The sequence below is a fragment of the Toxorhynchites rutilus genome, chromosome 2 (genome assembly GCF_029784135.1).
Source record: "Toxorhynchites rutilus septentrionalis strain SRP chromosome 2, ASM2978413v1, whole genome shotgun sequence".
NCBI classification, from domain to species: Eukaryota; Metazoa; Arthropoda; class Insecta; order Diptera; family Culicidae; genus Toxorhynchites; species Toxorhynchites rutilus.
This window is the reverse complement of record NC_073745.1, coordinates 344359029-344382549: the sequence shown is the minus strand read 5'-3', so window position 1 is coordinate 344382549 and position 23521 is coordinate 344359029. Positions and strand designations below refer to the sequence as shown.

At 38.0% G+C, this 23521-nt stretch overlaps 1 protein-coding gene across 1 annotated transcript; it reads left to right on the top strand.

The window, feature by feature from the left end:
- Positions 1-8641: 8641 nt before the first annotated feature.
- LOC129769322 (GTP-binding nuclear protein Ran) lies at positions 8642-19825 on the top strand. The gene is made up of 3 exons (XM_055771496.1): positions 8642-8773; positions 9653-10199; positions 18926-19825. Exons 2-3 carry the CDS (start codon positions 9771-9773, stop codon positions 19139-19141), a joined length of 645 nt encoding a protein of 214 aa, XP_055627471.1. The 5' UTR covers positions 8642-8773; positions 9653-9770; the 3' UTR covers positions 19142-19825.
- The last annotated feature ends 3696 nt before the right edge of the window (positions 19826-23521 follow it).

Here is a 23521-nt window from a genome sequence, read left to right as displayed (position 1 = left end):
TGACATAGGTGACAGTGACCCTTCACATTACGTGTGAAGTATTTAGTGGTAATCATCTTGTATGTGTTTTCCATATTCCTACTAATTTTATTGTTTATATTTTAATGTTGGCTCACTTGACCGTACGAATTTATTCCTTTATCATTTCTTTGCTCTCTTGGCCCCTATTTTAAAAACTCCCATGGTTGCTATCGCAACCCCTATAATTCTTAATATAGATTAATTCTATACCTGTTTTTCGATTAACTCATCTGGTGCTGGGATACTACTGCTGCTGCTGGTGCCGACTGGTTCTTGAGTGGTCCAAACCTTCTGGCTCGTATTGTTCTTGTCACTTCTGATAGTGCCAATGCTGGTGCTGCTGCATCTAATGCCACCGCTTGCTTCTGGTTCCGCTGGTTGACAGTTCCTGGTATCTCTAGCGATGGTCTCTCCGATTGTGCCGAGGATACTGCTGCTACCTCTTGCTTCTAACTCCACGACCACGTGCTGCTGCGGCAGTTGGTCATATTTATAATAACTGCCTTCTGGTACTTGAATTAACATATATTTATGTGTGTATATAGCATCCACTGCCTTTAGGAAAGTTCGCGAAAATAATACACTCTTTAGGCATCCACTGCCTTAGGAAAGTTCGTGAAAATAATACACTCTTTAGGCATCCACTGCCTTAGGAAAGTTCGCGAAAATAATACACTCTTTAGGCATCCACTGCCTTAGGAAAGTTCGCGAAAATAATACACTCTTTAGGCATCCACTGCCTTTAGGAAAGTTCGCGAAAATAATACACTCTTTAGGCATCCACTGCCTTAGGAAAGTTCGTGAAAATAATACACTCTTTAGGCATCCACTGCCTTAGGAAAGTTCGCGAAAATAATACACTCTTTAGGCATCCACTGCCTTAGGAAAGTTCGCGAAAATAATACACTCTTTAGGCATCCACTGCCTTAGGAAAATTCGCGAAAATAATAAACTCTTTAGGCATCCACTGCCTTAGGAAAATTCGCGAAACGAATACACTTTTTAGGCATCCACTGCCTTTTGATAAAATTCACGAAAGAAATGCACTTTTTAGGCATCCACTGCCTTTGAGAATTCACAAATTCACACTTCTCGCATTCACTGCTGAGAAGATTTCACGAACATCACCTCTGGCATCCACTGCCGAGAAGAGTTCGCAAATTAACACATTTTGTACTTAAATAAAAGGAAAAACTTGCTCCTCTCTGGAGCCACCATGAAAAATTTCTCTATTGAAAGAAAAATTTTAACGCTTTCGCGTGAGTTCTGTTACAATACTAAAATTTATTCAAAAGTTTCACAATATATACATGGTTCCTTAAACTAAGATTGACGAGGAACATCTCCTCTCTCTCTCTTGAAAACCGATAACATATCGGTTTCGTTTAGATCATCTACCTTCCTTGTCCCTTCTTCTAGCGTATGGTCTGAGACGGCTGCACTACCCTAAGAAAATACCTTAAGTTTATAGCACCTCGTCGGTGCGCCTATCTTATTCTTGGATTTCCCCTTTCCATCCTTCGCTCTAAATAACATCCTTTTATTTTATTACACCCTGCTGGTGTATCTGGCTGAGCGCAGCTAGGGATGGAAAAGGGTAATAAAAATGCATCCTAAATGATGCATGCATTAAATTGTTTACCGGACGCTATTTAAATATTCGTCCATTCTGAATTTATGACCGGCAATAATTTCGAACTACAAGCGTTTTCTAGCCTAACAAAACACTTGAGCTCTTACATCTTTTAATTGCCTTACATTGGTCCTTTCTAAACGTTTCTATACCTCGCTTGGAGGTCTTTTCTAAATATAATCTCAAATAGTGCTTATCTTATGGATCTCTAATTCGATTCGCGATAAGCCTCAGCTGTCCGTAACAAAGGATCTTAATGAGGCCAATCAGATACTTGGTATGCGGATCACACGTAATGGTGACTCGATAATGTTGGATCAACAAAAATACATTGAAGAGTTGCTACGACGGTTCAATATGGAGAAATGTAACCCGGTTTCACCGCCGGCGGAAGTCAATCAGTGGCTAGCGAAGGAAATGAGTCCCAAAACTGAGGAAGAGCAAAGGAAAATGTTAAATGTCCCATACCGGGTCTACAGTAATTGGCACAATGTACGCGGCCGGATATCTCCTATACTGTCAATGCTGTCAGCAGCTTCTCGAATAATCCAGGCGAGTCTCACTGGGTGACGACGAAACGCATTCTTAGATACTTGAAGGGTACCATGGCACAGAAGCTAGTGTTTCGTAAGCAAGGAAAAGCGATGTTCGAAGGATTCAGTGATGCGGATTGGGGGAATGATCCTGTATCTAGACGATCTGTCACCGGTTACTTGTTTCAGTTTGGTGGCGGGTCGGTTTCATGGAGCTGTCGACGACAACCTACAGTGGCCTTATCTACAACTGAAGCCGAATACATGGCGTTATCTTCGGCTTCGCAAGAGGCGTTATGGTGGCGCGGTTTTCGTAGTGAGCTAAATGGTAAGCACGAATCGGTGCTAATCATTTGTGACAATCGCAGCACAATATGTCTGGCGGAGAAGGAAATAGGATATTCACCGAGAAGCAAACATATTGACGTGAGGCATCATTTCGTCAGAGAGCAATTAGAGGATGGGCATATCAAGTTACTCTACGTTGAATCGAATCATCAAAGGGCCGATTGTTTAACCAAAGCGCTCCCAATCACCAAGTTCACAGATGCTAAGGAAGCTATGGGAATTCTTCAAATTTCCGGTTAAGGGGGAGTGTTGGAGTATAACCGAATATTTATATGCAATCAACAATATAGATTTGATATGTATTTTACGCTAAATTGACCGATCTTGAATAAACGCGTACTGTCAGTTAATCAGTTAAACAGAAAGCAAAACGGTCACGTTACAGTAATCGCTCACTAACTGGTCCTGGTTTAACCGGTCTGCTTTTTAACAGGGCGAACGTTAACTGGTCCTTGGACCAGTTAAAAAGCCGAATTTCGTAAACAATTGACGCCATTTTCAAATGAAAGATTTGCAGTGAGGGGCTTCGAATGTAATTTGGAATGTTATGAAAATTGACATTATTTTCGCATGACAAAAACATTGATTAAATTACAGTAAAATCATTTCTTCAAATTATATTTCATACCTGTTGTCGCACTCAATGCGAATCTTCCATTGAAATCCTTTTGTTTATCCAATTTCATGATTAACGCGAATCAAACAATTCATTGAAGTTCCCCTCGATTTTATTTGACGTTTTACACGCCGGACCAGTTAAAACGCGAATGTCGATAACTGGTCTTCCCTTTTCGCCCAGTTACCGAATGTTTACTGTATTTCTTTGCTCTGCAACTGCATAATTAGTGCAGAGAATAGAAAAAATAATATTTTACTGAAGGTTTTCTTATATATATATTTCTATTATAAAAATCTTCATTAAACATTTTGATTTATAAGCATTATTTTTCCAATGTTTTCTGACGTAAGTCTACTGCGTTTTTCACTGCAAACTTGTCCTGCTTTCGAAAAAATTCGTTCACATGATACTGAAGTCGCCGGAATACATAATATTTTCAAGGAAATTTCGTAGAGCCGCGGATATTATGAAATGTGGCAGCTAACTTCATATTTGCTGCGTTGTCGGTTTCTAGAGCTGTTATTTGCGTGTTTATAGAAAACCGTGTCAAGACAGCAGTAATCCCTCGTAAGAAATCGAAAGAATTAGGCAATTCAATTTTAATTTCGTAAACGATCGAAAGAAGGACAGGAGGAAAACATTACACGATAAACGCGAACCGAGTGTACGATCCTAAAATAAACAATCTATCGGGAGCGGGTGCAATAAAACCCAATTTAATAAAACAACGGAAAGGAAAGGAACCAAAAAGATCGCACACATTTCTTATCGCACTAGGCTCCGTTGCCCTTAGAATGCAGTTACGAATCTAAGATAAGCTCTAACCAGGTTGTATGTGGTGAATCACAAATAAGTTATAGGTAAAGAACTAATATGCAAAGGAGCAAGAACGTTTATAGTTTTCTCTTTCCTTCACACATTAGATTTGAATTTAGGCTAGAATTAGGATAGGATAAAAGCAAGTAGTCTTTGGAATCGTGTCGTACGATTAAATCCGAAACTTCCTGTTGAATCGACTGACGAGAGTTCTTCAGATTCAAGTTTTCCAACGTCCGCAGCAATAGTTGTATAATTTGCGCTCGGAGCTCGTGAAGATCTTGTACTCGTTGATCCTCCCGCTCAGTTGATATTTGATAGATTGATCAGCTCCCGTTCGTTGCTCGTTCCGTACGGAATTAGTGCGAAGGCAGTCAGTTCAATTTGTTGAAAGGAATAACACTGGTTAGCTTCCGTTCGTGGCTCGTTCCGTAGGGAATTAGTGCGAAGGCAGTCAATTCAGTTTGTTCCAGGAACAAGGGTAATTCACTCGACACTTTTTCTTACTTCAACCCAGTAAAGTGCCAATCCAGATTCGCAAGGTTGATTCCTTCGCATCAATCGAGTTTGCGTATTGGGCATCTTTTACATCCATATAGAAATGTTTTCTGCTGTATGTCTGCCGGGAAATTTCGAGCACTCTAATAAAAAAGTTTTCAATTTCGTATTTTCGTCAATAAAATGAGCAGTCAACGCATAGAAGTTTGATGCTCGTCCATAATCACAAGTAAGTCAAACTGCTGAGACGGAAGCATCGAGTAATTGTTTTTGAACTAAAGAAAGGATATCATTATAAACAGCCGGTAATAGGCTAGTCGTGAGCGTTTTTTCTGCTGGGAAGCTGAGAGGAAGGATTCAACATTTCATTTTTGCTTTGCCCTATCCACTAATATTGTTGGATGAACAGTGATAGATGGCGCCGCAGATTACCCGTTGATCCCCCAGACAACGCTAGCCTTCTTTTACAGTAATGGCTTCCATTAACGTCGTCCCTCCGATCAAAATGATACCAGATCACACTTGCAATGACTGATGTCATTCTAACAGTACTAAAAAATGTTAATGATTAAAATCATAAAACCATGAATGGTTTCTTACACTTCTGATTATGATCGATAATAAAATTATAAAATGTTCTCAATAATCTCAATCCTACGGCACTTGAAATTTTGAAATAAGCACGTCTTTTATATTAATCACTTTATAGTACACTGTAACCACATAAGAGCGTAACTTCTGAAAAAGTGTAAAACCAGAAACAATTGTAGTATGAGATTTAATATATCTGGCCAATAAGAGAAGCAATTGACTCGATGATACCTACCGCTGTGGTAATTTTTTATATGAAGTTCTGGTCTTAAGAAAATCCGTTTTTTTTTTTTTTTTTTTAGCTTGAATAAAAAACAAGGAATGTTTATCTAAGCACTGCTGATATTTGGTGCTATCCGAGCTAAGGTTGGCTATACCCAGCAAACATTAAATCGAATAACAAGCATCATATGCCCTAAAATTTGGTTGGCATATAATGCGTCTAACTGGCATATGCATGCACAAGTGGAGGCCATATACATACATGGCAAATGCTTACCGAATTTGTTTGGATGAATATGCAACTTTGACCGGCTATAATAACGATTATGTTGATATTGAATTGCGATCTATTATGAATATATTCATGAATTGTCAAAGCACCAAATATGACTTTTGCTATACTCATATACGATTTATTACAGACATAGAAAAAAAAACAAATGGCGCAAAATATTTTCGTGAAATGATTATAGCCTCACGAATCGCCATTTTTATATATGAGTATTTATGTTCGTAGAAATAATAATTTTTTGATTGACTTGTGTAGGGAGTGGAATATGAATGTTTAACATGGCACAGATTGATGTTTGGTGAAAACTGCTCCGATGTGGGTTCCCAGCAAACATTAAGTCGTATGAATAGCTATGATTGGAGGCGATATACATACAACCAAGACACATTTGTATGATATATGATGCAGATAACTAGCATATACACACAAAAGTGGAGGCGATATACGTATATGCCATATTTTGTACGCATATAAAGCCGTATATAACGATATGCGATGCTTTTTGGACTGATATGCGATTTGATACGACAACGTTACCACTCAATCCATCGATGACATGGAAAATCGTGTTTTTGCATTTTATGCGATTTTAGATATATATGATCGATATTTTGATTGATATTTTATGCGATTGTGATTTGATACGAAATTATATGTGACTTATCATGTGCAAAGTTATACGATTTAATGTTTGCTGGGTAGAATGAACATATTTCACAGATGTATGCGATTTACATCATTATGTTCATTCACCAATAACACGCACTGTGCTGTGCTATGCAAATCAACCCACAAAAAGAGACGTCGTTTAACATCGACCATCTAACCTAATTGCTTTAGTGATCTAGAGACTTCGAGTCAAACCCTCTAATTCCGCTTACTGACGAAAAAGTAATTCAAATGTTTGACGACATTATCTTATTTTACTAGCTCCGGATGAATCTCACCGGACGCTGGAACCCTATTCGTAACAGTTTCAGAAGAGGTTCGAAACAACCTAATCAATATTCCCATTCACAACGAAAATCCAACACCGTGACATCGGTGAATTGTTTCGATGATTAGTTTGCTGAATCAAATGCTGGCTCAAAGAGAGGAGGAATACTTGGTTGCTCGGGAATAATGTAGTTGTTGAACATATAGGAATTTAATTTTACGCTAGAGATAAAACATGACTATTATGTTTAATAATCGAAATCTCGCTTACTCTTGCACTTTGCTCTGTCTTACTCGTTTGAATAGTGAGAAATATTTAGAATCATATTTTATGAACCGTTTCTACAATTTTGGTGAATAATAATATCTTCTATATCTCAGAACAAACCCGTATTTATCCACCTCACGATCAGTATAATCTTAGCTACTCCAATGTGGGATTCGGGAGTTTAATCCACTTATCCTTCCCATTCTCGTGTAATTCAATACACGTGACATGAGGTTTGATCTAATTATTTAAACAGAAACTGGTCAGCACTTTTTTGATATTCTTTCATTCAAAGTATGTCTTCAAAACAACACCGTTGAAAATATCTATAACGTAAAAAGTTATAACTATCGTCCTGGTTTTGGTCTGGTCCGCCAATTGTGAATGTTTGAATTACAAAAACTAGCTCTGCAATGTTGGAAAAACTTTACAGTTATTATTTTATATTCAAAATATCAACAAATCAATATTATACACAATCAATCATAATGATTGACGGCGCCAGTGGTTGTATGGTTAGCGTAACAGCCTCACAATCCGATCGGCCTGGGTTCAATCCCAGCTGGCGTCGTTGGGATTTTCTGAGGCGAAAAATCTCTGGTTACGTCTTCCTTCGGAGCGGAAGTAAAAGAAGTTGGCCCGGCTCATGAGTTGTTGAGTCTGATAGGTAGGAACAGGTGGAGTCGCCTCCCTGATGTCGGTGATTGGCACTAAAGTGGCGGAAATAGGCCGACGAAAAATAAGCGAAGATAAAAAAAAAAAATAATCATAATGATCGTATTTGGACCAGTGGCCTCCATTGCCATTTTATGGTATTGCAACTCTCTCTCAGTCTAATCCTAAAAATAGAAACAAAAAATTTCTGTTCATTTAGGACAATCGGAAGTAGACCTTCGCCATGTTTCAATGGGCCTACGGGAGCTACATTTTTAATCCTTAATTACATCCCATAACGCATTTACCAAATCCAAATAAACAAATTTATGTCACTGGATACGTCAGAATTTCGTCCTAAAAAGGCCACCAGGCGGGTAAATTGCTGTTTGTTTATCTTTTGTTTCTTAAACAAGACAAGACAATATTCAAAATCTTAAGGTGGCCGTACACTGTTTGCCCGGAGGTCAAATATTTGATATTTTTTGACAGATAAAGTTTGATTTGATATTTGTACAAACACTATTTTGTTTGCCACTCTTCAATTTTCAACAGTAGTAAACAATATCAAACACCGAACATGGAAAAAAAAATCAACTGAAATATTCAAGGCAACCTAACAATGTACCGACAGGTTCGAAGAACAGACTGAAAAAATATTTTAGGCATCCAATAATTGAATATTTGCTTGTCGTGTTTTGTGTACAATATATTTGATCAGTACACGTTGACCAAATTTTATCTGTCAAAAAGAGTCAAATATTTGGCTTCGGTCAAACAGTGTATGAGCACCCTTAGCAAAAAAGCTAAATAAATACGACATTTAACTTACTCCATTCCGCGTGACTAGCTTTCACCATCTAACACACACGTGACAAATAAACCTGTTTTTCTCCGTGACATGACAGTACCGTGGTATTCATAATAACACCGAGTTCATCGAAGTTGTCACGACGGATGAACTCTTCTGGATTCCACATACTCGGTGACAGTCGTAATAAGGTTGTATACATTTCACTTCGTTTTCACCGTGAAGTGACGTTCGTGATCAGGCCCAATCAGATTTTTTTCGTTTCAATAATCTACTACTGCATATTATTACGCCGGACAAATTTCACTCTGCCTACGCGTCCCTCGTTCAGTCAATGTGACATCTGCGCATTGCAGCCAACCGCTTATGAACTTCCGCTCCACCTCTCCCGCCTTTCGTCACACTAACACAACGACACCAACTGTACTCGCAAATTGATGCGAACGAGCGTGTATCGAGGCAAATTGCGCTCGCAGTATCTCAGTCCGCTTTTTGCATTTCGACCGACTGCTTGTGTTTGAAGAGTTTGCTGTAAGTAAATTGATAATGGTTTGAGAAGAGGAAAAAAAAAGTTATAGTTTTCTTCGCGTTTTTTCCGAGAAAGTAACGGCTGGATGTTGACTTGTTTATCATCACCGCTAGCACTGAGCCAACAGAAACAAAATTTCGCTAGAATTGTAGGAAAGCAACGATATTTTGGACTAGCAAAGTTCTTTTTCATTTGCGTCTGAAAAGTGTGCTGTGTAAAGTTTCCCCCGTGGCTCCACTGAGTCAGCTCTTTGAAGCGAAGGGACGACGGAGAGAATATTCGAGTGTATGTGTGTGCGTGTGCAAAGAGGATAGGAGAGAATTGAAAATTTGAACAGCCGGCGAAATGACGGAATAACGGAAAGGTCGTCAACAGGAAACGCGCGCCTTTTGGCTGATGGGAAAAAAAACTCGAGATGCTTCATTTGGCATAGCTTTCCGGGAAAAAAAATGCTACTATCGGGCTTATTCGGTGGATTTTAGGTTTCGGTTCAGGTTTCATTGATTTTAAAGTATTTTCGCTGATCCGGGGTGCACAGTGAAACTTGTTATACTATGAAGATTAGCCAAAGCAGATGTAACTTTTGGATCCACGAGGGCGAACAATGACATTAGTTCACATGGAAATATAATAAACACGGAGCGGTAGCGAAAAATTGCTGCAGTGACGTCAGAGTGGCAGCGGAGCGTTTTTTTTTTTAGTGTATATAGCGGAGAGAATTGAGAGCGACTACGAAGAAAATTCTCGATGAAACCAAGACAGTTGATGTTCTCTATTTGCTTCGAATTTAGCACTGTAGAGGCGAATTAGAAGAAATATTGTTAAATTAATTGGTGTAATCGGTACATAACAAATGGTAATTGTATTTCTTTTTTCTTCAGATACAGAGCAAGAGCAGCCCGAAGACACCTATTTGAGGCAACAGCTGCAGCAAAGACATTTCATCATAAGTAATCACAAGCATTTTTGGAAAGAATAAAGTTTACACACACTAAAGCAATGGCTGAGGGTGATATGCCAACATTCAAGTGCGTCCTGGTCGGGGATGGTGGTACCGGTAAAACGACCTTTGTCAAACGCCACATGACCGGTGAGTTCGAGAAGAAATACGTCGCTACCCTCGGAGTCGAAGTGCATCCGCTTGTGTTCCACACGAATCGAGGTGCCATCCGATTCAACGTTTGGGACACAGCTGGCCAGGAGAAATTTGGCGGATTGCGTGACGGTTACTACATTCAGGGACAGTGTGCCATCATCATGTTCGACGTGACGTCCAGAGTAACGTACAAAAACGTCCCCAACTGGCACAGAGATTTGGTACGCGTGTGTGAGAACATCCCGATCGTCCTTTGCGGTAACAAGGTTGACATCAAGGACCGAAAAGTGAAAGCCAAGGCCATCGTGTTCCACCGAAAGAAGAATCTGCAGGTAAGATTTTTTGCGCCTTTTTTTTCGCTATACCTTCTTATGCGTGCCCTTGACTTGGTTATGACCTTCCATTCATAATCGAGGGGCTAATGCACGCTAGAACATATCGGTACCGATAATAACGATCTTGCAGTTTCCTAGATTTCACCCTCTTCTTCAGTGGGTTTAATTGTGGCGAAGTGAGGTCGAACAGCTGTTTCCCGGCCTTTTTTTCGTATGTTGTCCCCCATCAGTTCTGCGAAAGAAAGCATGCTTTCTTTTTATTATGAGTCTTTATTGAGTTTTCCCTCTTATGCGAGTACTGATGGCGTTAACATTATTTGAATTGTCTACAGAGACGGAGGAGGATTTGCAATTTAATTAACGGATAATTTTATGTTCGTTGTCCAACATGAAAAATTTAATTTACATCGGAAATATTTGCCATATGCAGAAATCTAAACTTCATTATCATGATGCAATCATTCAGGAAATTGCGGAAAAACGAAAAAAAATCATAAATTTGAATGATTATTACCATTTGAATTTATGTTACAATTGATGGTGAATAAGTTCACATATAAATACTTTGAGTTGGAGCAAATCTCAACAATTGGTGGAGGACGAATTTATCTAAAAAAAATGTATGATCTTTCAAAGCTTTGGAAGGCTCTCAGATTGTTGGGATTAGGAAGAAACAATGTTCACCAAGCTTAGAGGCGAATGAACTGCTGAGTTTAAAGTCTCTCAAAAGCAAAGAATGGAATGGAATCACTAAGCAAGCTGCAACACTGGAGCAGAAATTAATCCAGAGAGGTAGAAACGTGGCTTTGTTACATGACGATTCACCGACCCTCACCACAAGTATTTTCTCTGTCGATGCATTTGATGGAGGATGTTTTTTTTCGGATTATCTTGCTCGGCGATCATATCGTTACTCAAAGGAACAAATTTATTGCTATTTTTCACCAATATTTGATTAGGGATGCACTCAAATCGTTCCTCATCACAATTCCGTTGCTTTCATTCGAAAACTGAAACAATTTCTCACTGAAACAGTGCTCTTATTTTCTCCTCCTAGTCAGTTAGACAACATGCCCAAGGTTAAACAGTTTGAAGTTAGTGGGCTTATATTTTTCCCCAGTTTTGTTTGTTAGTAACAGGCTTCTTCACTTTGGTAAACTTTGATTAATGATCTTTTCATATAAGATCAAAAAATCGGTGGCAGTTTATCCTTACTAGAAAATAAAATTGTAACTTAATTATTCGTCGTTTTCAAACTGTATAAAGCACAAAACTTAGCTATACTATGACAGGGTGTCGACTACCTTGAAAATCAGGGAATATCAGAGAATTCAAATATGTCAGGGAAAGTCAGGGAATTTCATCACCAATCTGGAAAAAGTGAAATTACGTCAATTATAATTTTGATTATTGCAGTAATTAGAAAGTTAATGATACCAAAAAAGTTGTATTTGACTAGTTCGACTCTCTGTAGGTTTTTCAGTGTATGTTGTATTTTCCTGTAGGTGAACATAGTCCACCCGAAAGGTAAACAGCGCAAAAGTAGACGACTTTTACATTCCTTATATTTTACTGGCATTTTTGGCATTATTATCTGCCGTTCAGCTTCAACTAATTCCCTTCCTTTTCTTCTTCGAAAACTATCGATATTTTGATGCTTGAAAATCATACTATGAAAGCTGAGTTCCTGTGGTTCCTGACAGTTATGTAGCACAAATCACTCCACACTGCTGAAAAATTCATTATTATATTGAGAAGAATGTTTCATGACAACCAGGAAGCTGAGAAGGTCTAACTAGGGCGTGATAAAATGAGCTTTATGACGATTTTTGGTTCGATGAAACTATGTAAGCTATACATTGCCTTTGGTAAGACCGCAAAGAGGATACAGATGGATATGAATGTCAGATTTTGGGATGAAAATGAGAAGAGTTTGGTAAATCTTTACATGACGTCAATGTTCTTGGGACATTCTTAAGCATCAGGACTTGCAGTTTTTGAAGAATGCATGGAAATTATATATTTGAACAAACTTCGTTTTGTGTCGATAGACGGTACAAACGTGAATTGGACAAATGGTCAAAATGAAGAAAAAAAAGCTCTTGTAGCTTTGAATTGAATATTTTACACGGTTCATCAAAGGATAAAAAAAAAACTCGCCAAAATTTCACGACTGACAAATCTTGAAATTTCGTCTGAGATGCGAAGCACTGCGTTGATGTATCCTTGATCTTTCCATCATTGATTCCGATGGAAAAAATTGAGGGAAAACGATTCTAGAAGCTTTTGACTATTGACTTTTTGATATTTGACGGATTTTGATCGTATCAGTGAAGCTCCAACAGATTTATCATTGAAACAATATTTCTAGCAACATAAACAAGTTTGCTCACTATGATCCGAAAAATGAACGACTGAACCATTTTTGAAAAGGACAGGTTTAATTTTTTCTTGTTGCAAACCTTTGTTCTAACGGCAGATTATGCATTCCGGATATCTGCATATTACCCTTACAAGTTTCTGTAGCTAATCCCTGGAGAAAATCACTCTTGATTACAAGTCTGAAGCTGTGCTGTCCATCATTCATTGTTCTTGAAACAATCTATTGTGTAACAAAGGAATGTCTGGCGACGAGAGGAATCGGCTGAGGAGCGGTTCTGCAAATGTGGTCTCTAAGAAGGATATTGACCATTTGAATTTGCCGGGACCTACGTGCACTACAAATATTGACTAAACGCTTTGACGAAACCAACAAAAAGATTGACTCATTAAAAATCACATTAAAGCTGAACGAGATTCAATTGGGTTTACAACAACAAATCGATACTATTAAAAGCGACGTCATCAAACTGGAAGGAATCAACAATGTTGAATTTCAATCATTCCGATTCAATCTCACCATAGTTGGCGATCGTGTTGATTCGGTTACTGAGACGTGATTGATTCCGTTCACATATTTTGGTAGTCCTAGGCATCATATCAAACGTAAAAGGATGTTCAACAAATTAATTTGTAACGAAAAACATAATCTATTACACAATAATATAGATGCATTCTAAAATAATATTCGAAGTGGTAAACAAGTGGATTGCATAATGCATTGCGTAGTTCTACGTCGAAAATATGCGGTCGTGTCCTAGATACAACCCATTACAATTTTTTAAAATTTCTATATTATCCCAAATATCCTTAGTTTATTTTTTATTTTGATGGAACTCAAACGCACCGTGAAGAATGTAATCTGGTAGCTATACTTGACTACATCACCCAATCCGCGCGCAACACAACCTGAACGCTACGAAAAAAGCAGGAATGACTACCAGGTTCAAGCCTTTCATCTGAACACGCCGTCTTCCAAACTACGTATGAAACGATCACTACTACTAATGCGATCACGCCTTGTGTAAAAATGACGTTAGAGGTTCAATGTTTTCTGCTGTTTTTTTATGAGGAAATCATTGATAAGTTTGCGCTAATAGTTGATCGTAGGGTTCTTTTGTTATGTAGATAAATGTTGAGGAATAAAAATGTTGAAATCTGTCATCGCAATACTGTTGTTTTAACCGGTTAACTGTGGCGTCTCCATTTAAAGTGTGCACAGTTTCACAGTCGCCAGAATGGAGTCATGACGAGTATATTCGTCTCAAACTGTTTATATTTTCTATTTGTTTGTTTTATTCGGTATAACATCAACTTATTCTAAACATCTTGATTTGTTTGTTTGTAAAGACTTGCAATTTAAATCGGTAATGACAGATTTATATGCATTAGGAGTATACTCGTCAATACACAAAATGTTGCCACTTCTCCATGGCGATTATACTCGTCAATCACAGTTGACTTGTTAATGTTGCAAATGTATATGGAACAGGTAGCTCAATTGGTAACGCGTCGCCTCTGAAGAGAATATCAAAAACCCAAACTGTTCCTATTTTACCATCAACTTCCCAATCGGGATTTCTGGAGTTGCATGATTGTTTTCTCGACTTCATCAAAACCATTGTCACCGCAATGCTTCCTATAGTATAAACAGTTTTGCAGCAATGGATGCAAACATGGCCCCTCACTGCAATGATTATCTCTCTCGATGTCTAATTCAAATAGAAATATCACAGTTTTACAGTGGAATTGTCGTAGTTTTATTCCTAAACTAGTTGACATGGCGATGAAGTTCGATTAGCAACACATTTGGCCTTCTATTTTCATTTATATAGATCGAAGATATAAGAATGCGTTATTCCACCTGAAAATCCATTTGCACCTTTGAATAAAGATCAAACGTCGCATGGACTAACAACGCTAATCATGATGTAATTTTCGAACATATAGGTATTCAATTTTCTTCCTTCAGAGCTTTGAAAAACGTTATAAAACGTTTTTTCTTACGATTCTAGTTTTTTTTTTCAAAATAGTAAAACTTCAAAAATATTTACACGAATTTACACAAGTATAAACGGGTGAGAACATATATGATACACTTGCTCAAAGTATATATAATCACTATGAATAGAATAAATTCAGGCATATGTAAACGCTGGTGAATTTCTCACTGGTGAGAAATCACTAAAGTTGGATGCAGTTCTACTTCAGGAGAATACATTCACCGAAAATATGAATATATTCAGTATAGAAGTTCGCGCTAGTGTAAACGGTTGATGCGATTTCTATAAATCTCATCATATTTCTTCACATGAATATATCACTAGTCTATACCCACCGTAAGAGAAACGTCAGTTGTATTTTGTTTTGTTTATTCTCGAGTTGTGTTGATACACCCAGAAAATGGATTACTAAAAAAAAGCTTCCAAATCCTTTGTAATGTAATAATAACAATTACTTGTGCTCGTCTGCTGCGGGAGAATGCGAAGACATTACTTTAATAATAAGGAATCTGGGTACTTCGATACACAAAACGAGCCCGGTCGAGTCCTAGTTCTACATTTATCCTGTTGGATTTGGTCAAGGACAACTTCATAAACGTTTTGCAGACGATTGTGATCGGTGGTTCAATCAATTGGATGTTTTCCGGATTCGTCACGACGCAGGTTCCGTATCCACTGACTCTGCGCGTTAAGTCAATGTTGCAACGGGGCGTTGAGCTAGCCTCACTTAATGCCGCCAGCTATGTGATATCTCCAGAATGTGTTTGGCTGAGAACTAATTACACGCTGGTCCTGGGAGAATTGAGTAGTCTGTCGTAGCTATTTGTAGTAATAATTGTGTATTTTTTCCTAATTTGTAGCCATGGATCAGACCCAATCGATGCAGGATCAGCTGTCGATAGTTCAGATAGTTCAATAAATAATTTAACTAGTTTAGATAGTTCAATAAATGAATAAAGATGCATACAAAAGCTCAATAAATTCATAACAATATATGCATAACGGTTGGGTTAACATAACCGGCCTGATTCTCGAATACACTTCACGGTGGAAACGGAATGAAATATATCCGCGATGACAACGGTACGGTGTCGACATCTGGATACGAAATTAATTTCCCACTAAAACTCATCATTATAATATCAAATTATCTTCAGATGAAGTTTTTGTATGATTATTATATCACATGAAGAAAACAAAGTTTGTCACTCACATTGAATACCAGTTTGATACGAAGAAGTTAATTTTCATTAATGATTTTTTTATTTGAAAAGTGCTCATTCTGCCTGCAAACTCATTATTATCTTCGACACTTCACTAACTCGTGAAACGTAGTAATCCGTAGTACGTAGTGAACGTAGTACGTCATTGCGTACCGTTTATTTCTTTTCCACCGTGAAGTGTATTCGAGAATCAGGCCCAACATGTGTTGGGTATATGTTAAACCAATGTTGAATCGACTGCTTATACTGTGTTATATTGGCCGATTTTACATTTGTTTACCATTGTTATCGCGTAATATGTACGAAGAATTCGTATTGCAAAAATTTACCAAATATTGGCAATATTTGCCAAAAAGCTCGTCATATATACCAACTTTTCGGGAGAGTGTATAATCGGCGATTATGATGAGCACGAGGAATCGCTGTTTACACAAAAGAGAGCGTGAAGTGTAAACCAGAATAACATCGGTGGATGAACTCGGGTTTTGATAATGAATTCTACCAAATGTTTACAGTGGCGTGTAATCCGGAATAAGGTTGTACTCACTACACATTGTTTTCACGTGTAGTGTATTCGGGAATAAGGCCCGTTTTCGTTTTGCTCTCATTGTTTTAAATGCAGATTTTAAATATAGTCGTGAAAAGTGCTTAATTTCTTTCCAATCACTGTGTTGAAAAAGGGGCTTGAGCAACGTACCGAAGAAATGTATTCGTTTGTGCGCAGTGTCTGTAAACGTGTTTGGAATGCACTAAAAAGTGTGCTCCCAGCTTTAGTGATTATGGAGTGTATAAAGTTTTCTAGCGTCAAAATGTAGCTATTTTTATACTTCGCATGTGGTAGAGAAAACTTAAAGCTTTCTTTGCACTCTCGATTATTCGCGTGTTCGGTTTGGTTTTATTGCGTCTCCCTTTCCAACTAGTGTGGTGAATGATTCGCTTGCATTAGCTTGATAGATACATAGTGACGCATATGTGTTTGTTCTTGTCTTTCTTATATCGAGTGCGAAGTATTACTTGGTAGTGAATGTATCACAGCAAAAAAAAATCATCGTTGAGCGTGGCAAAATCAGCTAAGTTTCCCTTTTTATTTTCAACACAAGCATTTTTGACGTAGAACTACGTCTTTCATTAAGGGTGCCAAATCAGAAAACAGATCACGTTTTTATGAAATAAAGTTAACGTTAATAACTATTTTTGCCACGAACGGATTTTGGCGATTTACATACCAAACGAATCGGAAATTCCCTAAGATTTGTTTGATATGCTATACATTACAATCCCATAGTCTGTACAGGTAAACTTCGATATAACGTACATTTCACTTTCAAAATTGTACGTTGTATCGAATTGTACGTTATATCGAAGCATAATAAAGTACTCACAAACGTAGTCTATAATACTTAATTTTGTTGCTGTTTTAGTAAATTTTATGAATAACTTCAATCAGAAGACGAAGCCAGCCTGTCTCATGATGTTTCCCTTCGTACTGTTTATTCATTTAGAATCAGGAATCACAAAACCAGCTGTATTTCGGGATGGATTGAAGGTACAAAACTTGTTTTAGCATCACAATACAGATAATTCATTGTTCTATCAGAAAAAAAATATTGATGAAAAATGTCCTTTACACTTTGGATATGTGTACGTTATATCGAGGTAAAATGTACGTTATATCGAAGTTTCCCTGTATATGGTCTAAATTGATGAAAATTGGAAGCATTCCCATTTCCTCATACATTTGTTCTGTCCATTTGTGTGCTTTCCTGAACAGAGCTGTCAATAACGAGCAACGAAGGGGAAATCGTAAGATGTAAAGTCTCCGTGAACAAAGGAAAAGAAGATGAACGAAGCTAGGCTATCGTCAGCTCACCAAGAAAATAAATGTTCTGAAATTTTGTCAGTGATTTGGTTTCGCATGACGGTAGGAAAACTCTCTCCATAAAGGATGACAGCTAAGCTAATCTAGACTGGCACTATTAACAGAAAGGGCAACGTTGTGGTGTGGGGGGAGGGTTGGGGGAGACCAGCTTTCTAGCTCTATGTACGGACGCGGAATGGAGTTGGAGGGCTGGTTTCTTTCAGCCTTTTTATCGCATCATGGCGGGCTGCGCGGTTGGGATTGCTCTTATGTTCTTGGCTTTTTTTTTGCTGCTGTTGATCTATTCTTAGTTAGAACTGGAATTATTGGGAATCAGAGCAGAAGGTCCAAAGCCTCGAATAATTTTTTGGCGCACCTGTGATCAATGGTTATCATGCAGAGAAAGAAATGGATAAACCCCTAAATCAGAAACTCTCTCCGTGACCTTATCAAGTTTGAACATATATCGTCTACTCGAGGAATGTGAAAGGAGTTTCTCCGCGACCTTCTCAGGTTGCCAAAAATATCCTCGGTCAAAACAGTTGAGAAAACAATGAAATGCAATACGAGTGCCGAATTAAAATACATAGTTCGAGAGTTTTTGAATGAGCTTTCTCAGTGACCTTCTCAGGTCAGAATGAATATTATTTTCGAAATTCCATTTCCTCGAATAGTTAAGAGTTCGCGTTTATATACTCACTATCCCTTCTATGATAAACGCTAGGGAACTACGCTATAGAGGCGACCCTTCTGGCCTTCGGGCGGCGAATATCATACTAACATTCCTTCCCTTCCCCTGGTGACTGTAAGGACGTGGCCGGCGTCGTTATTGACCAAGCTCGAATCACCGAAAATTGCACAACGAGAATGATTTGCTAGTCCCAAGCGTCATTCTGAGTGTTCTGTGTGCAATTTGGTTGGTTCAGGTCAATCACGAAGAGCAACTACGAATTGTACAGTCCACCCAAGCTCAAGCTCAAGCTCTAACTCTGTAAATAATAAGATTTTCTATTTCCTTTCTAGAGTATATTCTTGAATGCCTAAACTAAAGAAATATGAAGGAAAAAAAATGACTTTTTTTCAAATTTCTAGAATAGAATACTCCTTTAACCATTTATGAGATATGTTTAATGATATATTATAGTATCCATATCAATAAATTTATAAAAAACACTTCACTTTAAAGTTTGTAGTATTGACCATATGAAAAAATCGTTATGAGTACATATTCAACCCTTTTCTTTCAACTCTCTTTTCCAGTACTACGACATCTCTGCCAAGTCAAACTACAACTTCGAGAAACCGTTCCTGTGGCTGGCCCGCAAGCTGGTCGGTGACCCGAACCTGGAGTTCGTGGCGATGCCCGCTCTGCTCCCACCCGAGGTCAAAATGGACAAGGACTGGCAGCAGCAAATCGAGAAGGATTTGCAGGAAGCGCAAGCTACCGCGCTACCGGATGAGGATGAGGATTTGTAAAAGTTATAATAACAACGATGGTGAAAGAGAGAAAGAGAATAGAGAGAGATGTCCAATGGGCACTGCTTAGTCCCATTATTCACCTTCTTCCTCTGGAGCGCGCAGCCTATTGATCGCGAGTGCATCAATGTAGCATTATTTAACGTTTAAGAAGTAATAAAAACAAAAACACCCGTTACTAAATGTAATAATATGAAGCATAATTATTAGTTGATGATTGAAGGAAGTTGAGCTGAAATTGTTTGCGAAAATACTTGAATGGAATGGAACGACCGCGTGCGATTTTCTAGATAAAAGCAGTTAAAATAAGGCAGAGAACGGCTCACCTCACGGCTTTCGTATAGGGGAAACTCACATAAATCCAAACAACCAATCAGTGTTTAGAGCAGGGATGCGATAAAATGTAATCGCATATTTCTATTTAATTCAGCTACAACTGTCGCGAAACCCTTTTGAGTTTCTTTTTTGTTATTCCAATTATAAATAGCGCTTTTCAAGCTCTCGTTTTTGTTCTCCAAGTAAACGCTTCTATAGAGATTGAGTAGATAAATACAAGCAAAGAACGCGATTTTTGTATTAGCTACTTCTAACCAAGCACGTAAGATTGTTAATATAAAACGAGTTAAAATGAAAGCAAGTAATTTATGTAAATTAATCGGTACGAATAAATTCTCTTCGATAGAAGATGAAATAAGACGAAAGTTTTTCAACGATCTGTTTGAGTTAGCAATTCCGCCCCGAGAACATGTTGCCTCGTTTTGGTTAAAATTTGTATATTATAGTTCTACATTCGGGACATTCTGTTTTCTTTGTCGCGCAACTGACGATGGGTATACGCGTTTTTGCGTTTCGCGTCTTGCAAAAAAAAATTACTTTCAAGAGTATCCAAGGCACAGATGATACGTGACAAGTCTCACAATTACTGCTGAAAAATAAATTAGTAAAACAATAATAACGTCTAATCCTCATAAGCGAAACGAAATAATGAGTGTAAACACGGTATGCATGAGTTTGAATAAACATACATTTCTTTTAAACATGAAATAAGTTTTTCTCTATTCCTGTACTTATCACTGATGCCCGATAGATGGGAGTTTTTTTTTGTGTGTCGAGGGCAGGGATGGTAAAAAATCACATTCAACGATCAATGAATAAGTATATCCCTCTAGTCGGATGTTTTTAAATCACCCCCAGCAGGCGAGTCTCTTTTATTCTTCATATGTACACAGAGAGAATACTTGGAACGGTGAGCTACCAAGATCTCAAAAAAGCAATATGAAAGCGGAATCCCCACTGCTTGCACTCTCGAAGCATTACTTCTACTACTCAAGTTTTATCGTGAGCGCAAGCCACAAACGATTAATCCCATCCCATAGAGCGGATGATGAGTTCTTGATCGGAAAGTGTAACAAGAGACGATCAACTGAAATCTTACGACACTCATCGAAGGATTTTTAATTCTCTATTGCACAGACCGCAGTGAGTGGCTGACTCAGTCTCGTGTCGATTTCATTTTGCTGTCGTCTCCCGCCCGATAAACAGCAGACGGGTAATGGATGCAATTGATTAATTTTATTACCAGCATATTTGGGCGAATCTCATCCCGCCCGAAATCGTTTTTAGATTCCAATAATTCTGAACATTCATATTTTTCTCCAAATAATTTTTCCAATAGTAATTGAATTAGTGACTTCACGAAACACCTTTCGAATTCGATTGAATTTCAGTCCCTTTTTTATTTTGTAGATAAAACGGATCACATATTTGATTAATTCAATTCTGTGTGGTTACGTTCTTCGTTGCGAATAAATGTAATGAAATAGTATGGACGTATGATATTCATGTATCGTGGACTTCCGACATATGTGGCAGTAGATTTGTCGAACGACTAATGTTTTTTTATATCCCTTCAAACTTGTTGCATCTCTCAAGTGTACATACTGCTTTGACCGCAGATTTGCATGGTAGAATCTGGTTAATTTCAGGTATTCAGTCTTCATTTTGTCGAATGAATACTGTTGGAAAAATAGGTATCGCAGCAAATGATTATCAACATCCTACCTTATCATCAAACGGTATGCGAATAATTTCAGTGAACTGACGGCATTGGAATATATGCTTTGTGGGGACCACACAATTATTATCAGAGCTGATAAACACCCGACTGGAAGTCATGAACATCAATTCAATGTGCCCAAGATAAATTTATCCTTTAAAGGTCTTTAATCTTTCTAAAGATGATCATATGGAATATATTCCAATGTCGTCTGGAATAACCTATCCAACACCTTATGATCGTAATATTGTTTTTGCTATTATTCTGATGTTTCATAACACGGCACTCTATTGATTATTCGCCGAAAATGAATAAAAAATATCCTTGAAGTTAGCCTACGGTTTTAGTAGCAGTGCAATATGGTGAACCAGTTTCAGGATAAGAAAACATTTAAAAATGAAGCTTTTTTTTTTGAATGAATCAATAGTAAAACAAAACGTCAAAAAAAATTTCAGCTTTGTGATAGCAGATAATCATTATCCATTTGAGTTGTATGAGTATTCCATCCCCCCACAAACTGTGGATAGTCTATCTGCATACAAATTATGTAGAGTGCCACAATCCAAAAAAAATATGAGCAAATATTTACGTGCTTAAACAAAAAAACACATGTGGACATATTTGTGCTAATTTATGTTTTTTGATTAATTCAAGGTAATCAAGGTCTTTTCTAGACACCAGTTTACTCGGCCCCGAAAAAAGTGGTCTGTATTTGGGCAGGCGGAAAAATATATCTCGCAAGACCACGTGTTCGATGTCGTAATAGCCTTGGCCAATAACGCATTTACATTAACTCATAAAATTAGTGATTTGAGGGGGATTATTGTTTGTAGTCTCTTGTAGATGAATTTAAACACCATCTGAGAAATCCTCTGTGAAACATGAAACATTAAAGTCGTCCTATCTGCTGTAGCGCATTTTTTTTATTTTACCCAGTTTCATCGAAGTAAACGCGCTCGGAAAGGAAAATGGAACGCCCGGACGAGAGAGCGAGAATCGTACGTCATAGAGACACTCATTCCCATGGAGCAAATTCTTGTTAGGAGTTGAAAACAAAACGAGGAAGGAGAGTAACTCAATTATTCGAACTAGTTTCAGTCTAGCAATGCTTTGGTCAACTCAGAGTTACCAAGAGAAAATCATTTGGTTATGATGGGTGAGGATTAATAGTTAGTCGCAGTTTGCACAGATTACGATCTGTGCAGTTTGCGATTAATCGTAAATCACATCATGCTCCCTTGTTTTCCATCCTTGGTCGAGGGTCAAATGTGTATCGTGTTTCAGCGAGCTTGATTCCTCTTGACACGGTGCATTACTAAATGCCGGGTGAACACGATTACGTTGATCTGAGAAAAATAATAAATGCTGCTTCCATACTTTCCACTGGTACAGTGGTAGACATTCGTTTATCCGCACCCTATTTTTCCTCAATATTTTTAAAAATAAGTCAATTCGTTGTACAGTTTTGCTCATAAAGGACGATTATTGTTTATTTTCATCGAATTCATTCTAAAAAAAAAGTAAAAAAAACCTTTTGTTTTCTAAGTAATTCAAATATGCTGACATTCGTTTGGACATTCGTTTAGCCGCATCCTAAAATTTCAATAAAAGAAAATTTGTGCGGCAAATTTCGAGTCCAATCGGTAGCTAATATTTAGTATATCCACCTCTATTTCGAATCACTTTGAAAACTCGATTTGGCATCGAGTCAGACAGCTTTTAAAGTGTTGCCATATTGATTATAGCCCAACATACCTGAATTACAGCCTTGGGACTGGAAATGTTGTCAAATTGTCATCCGTTCGCATAGACCATCTCGGCCAAGATTCTCCATAGGTTCTCTATGGGATTGCAATCGACTGCCAGCAGGTCATTCAAGAAGCGGAATGTCCCTCTCGGCAAACCATGCCTTCGATTGCTTGGAAACGTGGATCTATGCATAATCCTGCTGAAAAAATGGGTGGGTCATATCTATAATATAACCGCAAGGTTGACGTGGGACTACCTAAGCTTAGCAATCATTTTAGTGAGCAGAGGATATGAAGGCATATCCTTCAATGCAATCTTGAATAACCGAGCCAAAGTGTTATGTTCGTACCCGTTCTTGTAATCCGTATTAGGAAAACCACTTTTCGGAGTGCAAAAAAACATGCGGGTGCAGAAGTACCTCCGGCTTGTATTAATCAACAACTTCTACTTTTTATACTATAGAGGATTTAAACCTGAAAGTCCTCTAGTGTCTGTACGATTTTCCCAGGTCCCTAAGTTCAGGAGGCCGTGTTAAGGAAACATATTCTAGTTTGCACAAAGGCAAGCGAGTACAA

Coding starts and splice junctions, on each gene's coding strand:
- LOC129769322 (XM_055771496.1), top strand. CDS start 9,771: ATGGCTGAGGGTGATATGCCAACATTCAAGTGCGTCCTGGTCGGGGAT. Junction 10,200..18,925: donor ACCGAAAGAAGAATCTGCAG/GTAAGATTTTTT, acceptor TCTCTTTTCCAG/TACTACGACATCTCTGCCAA.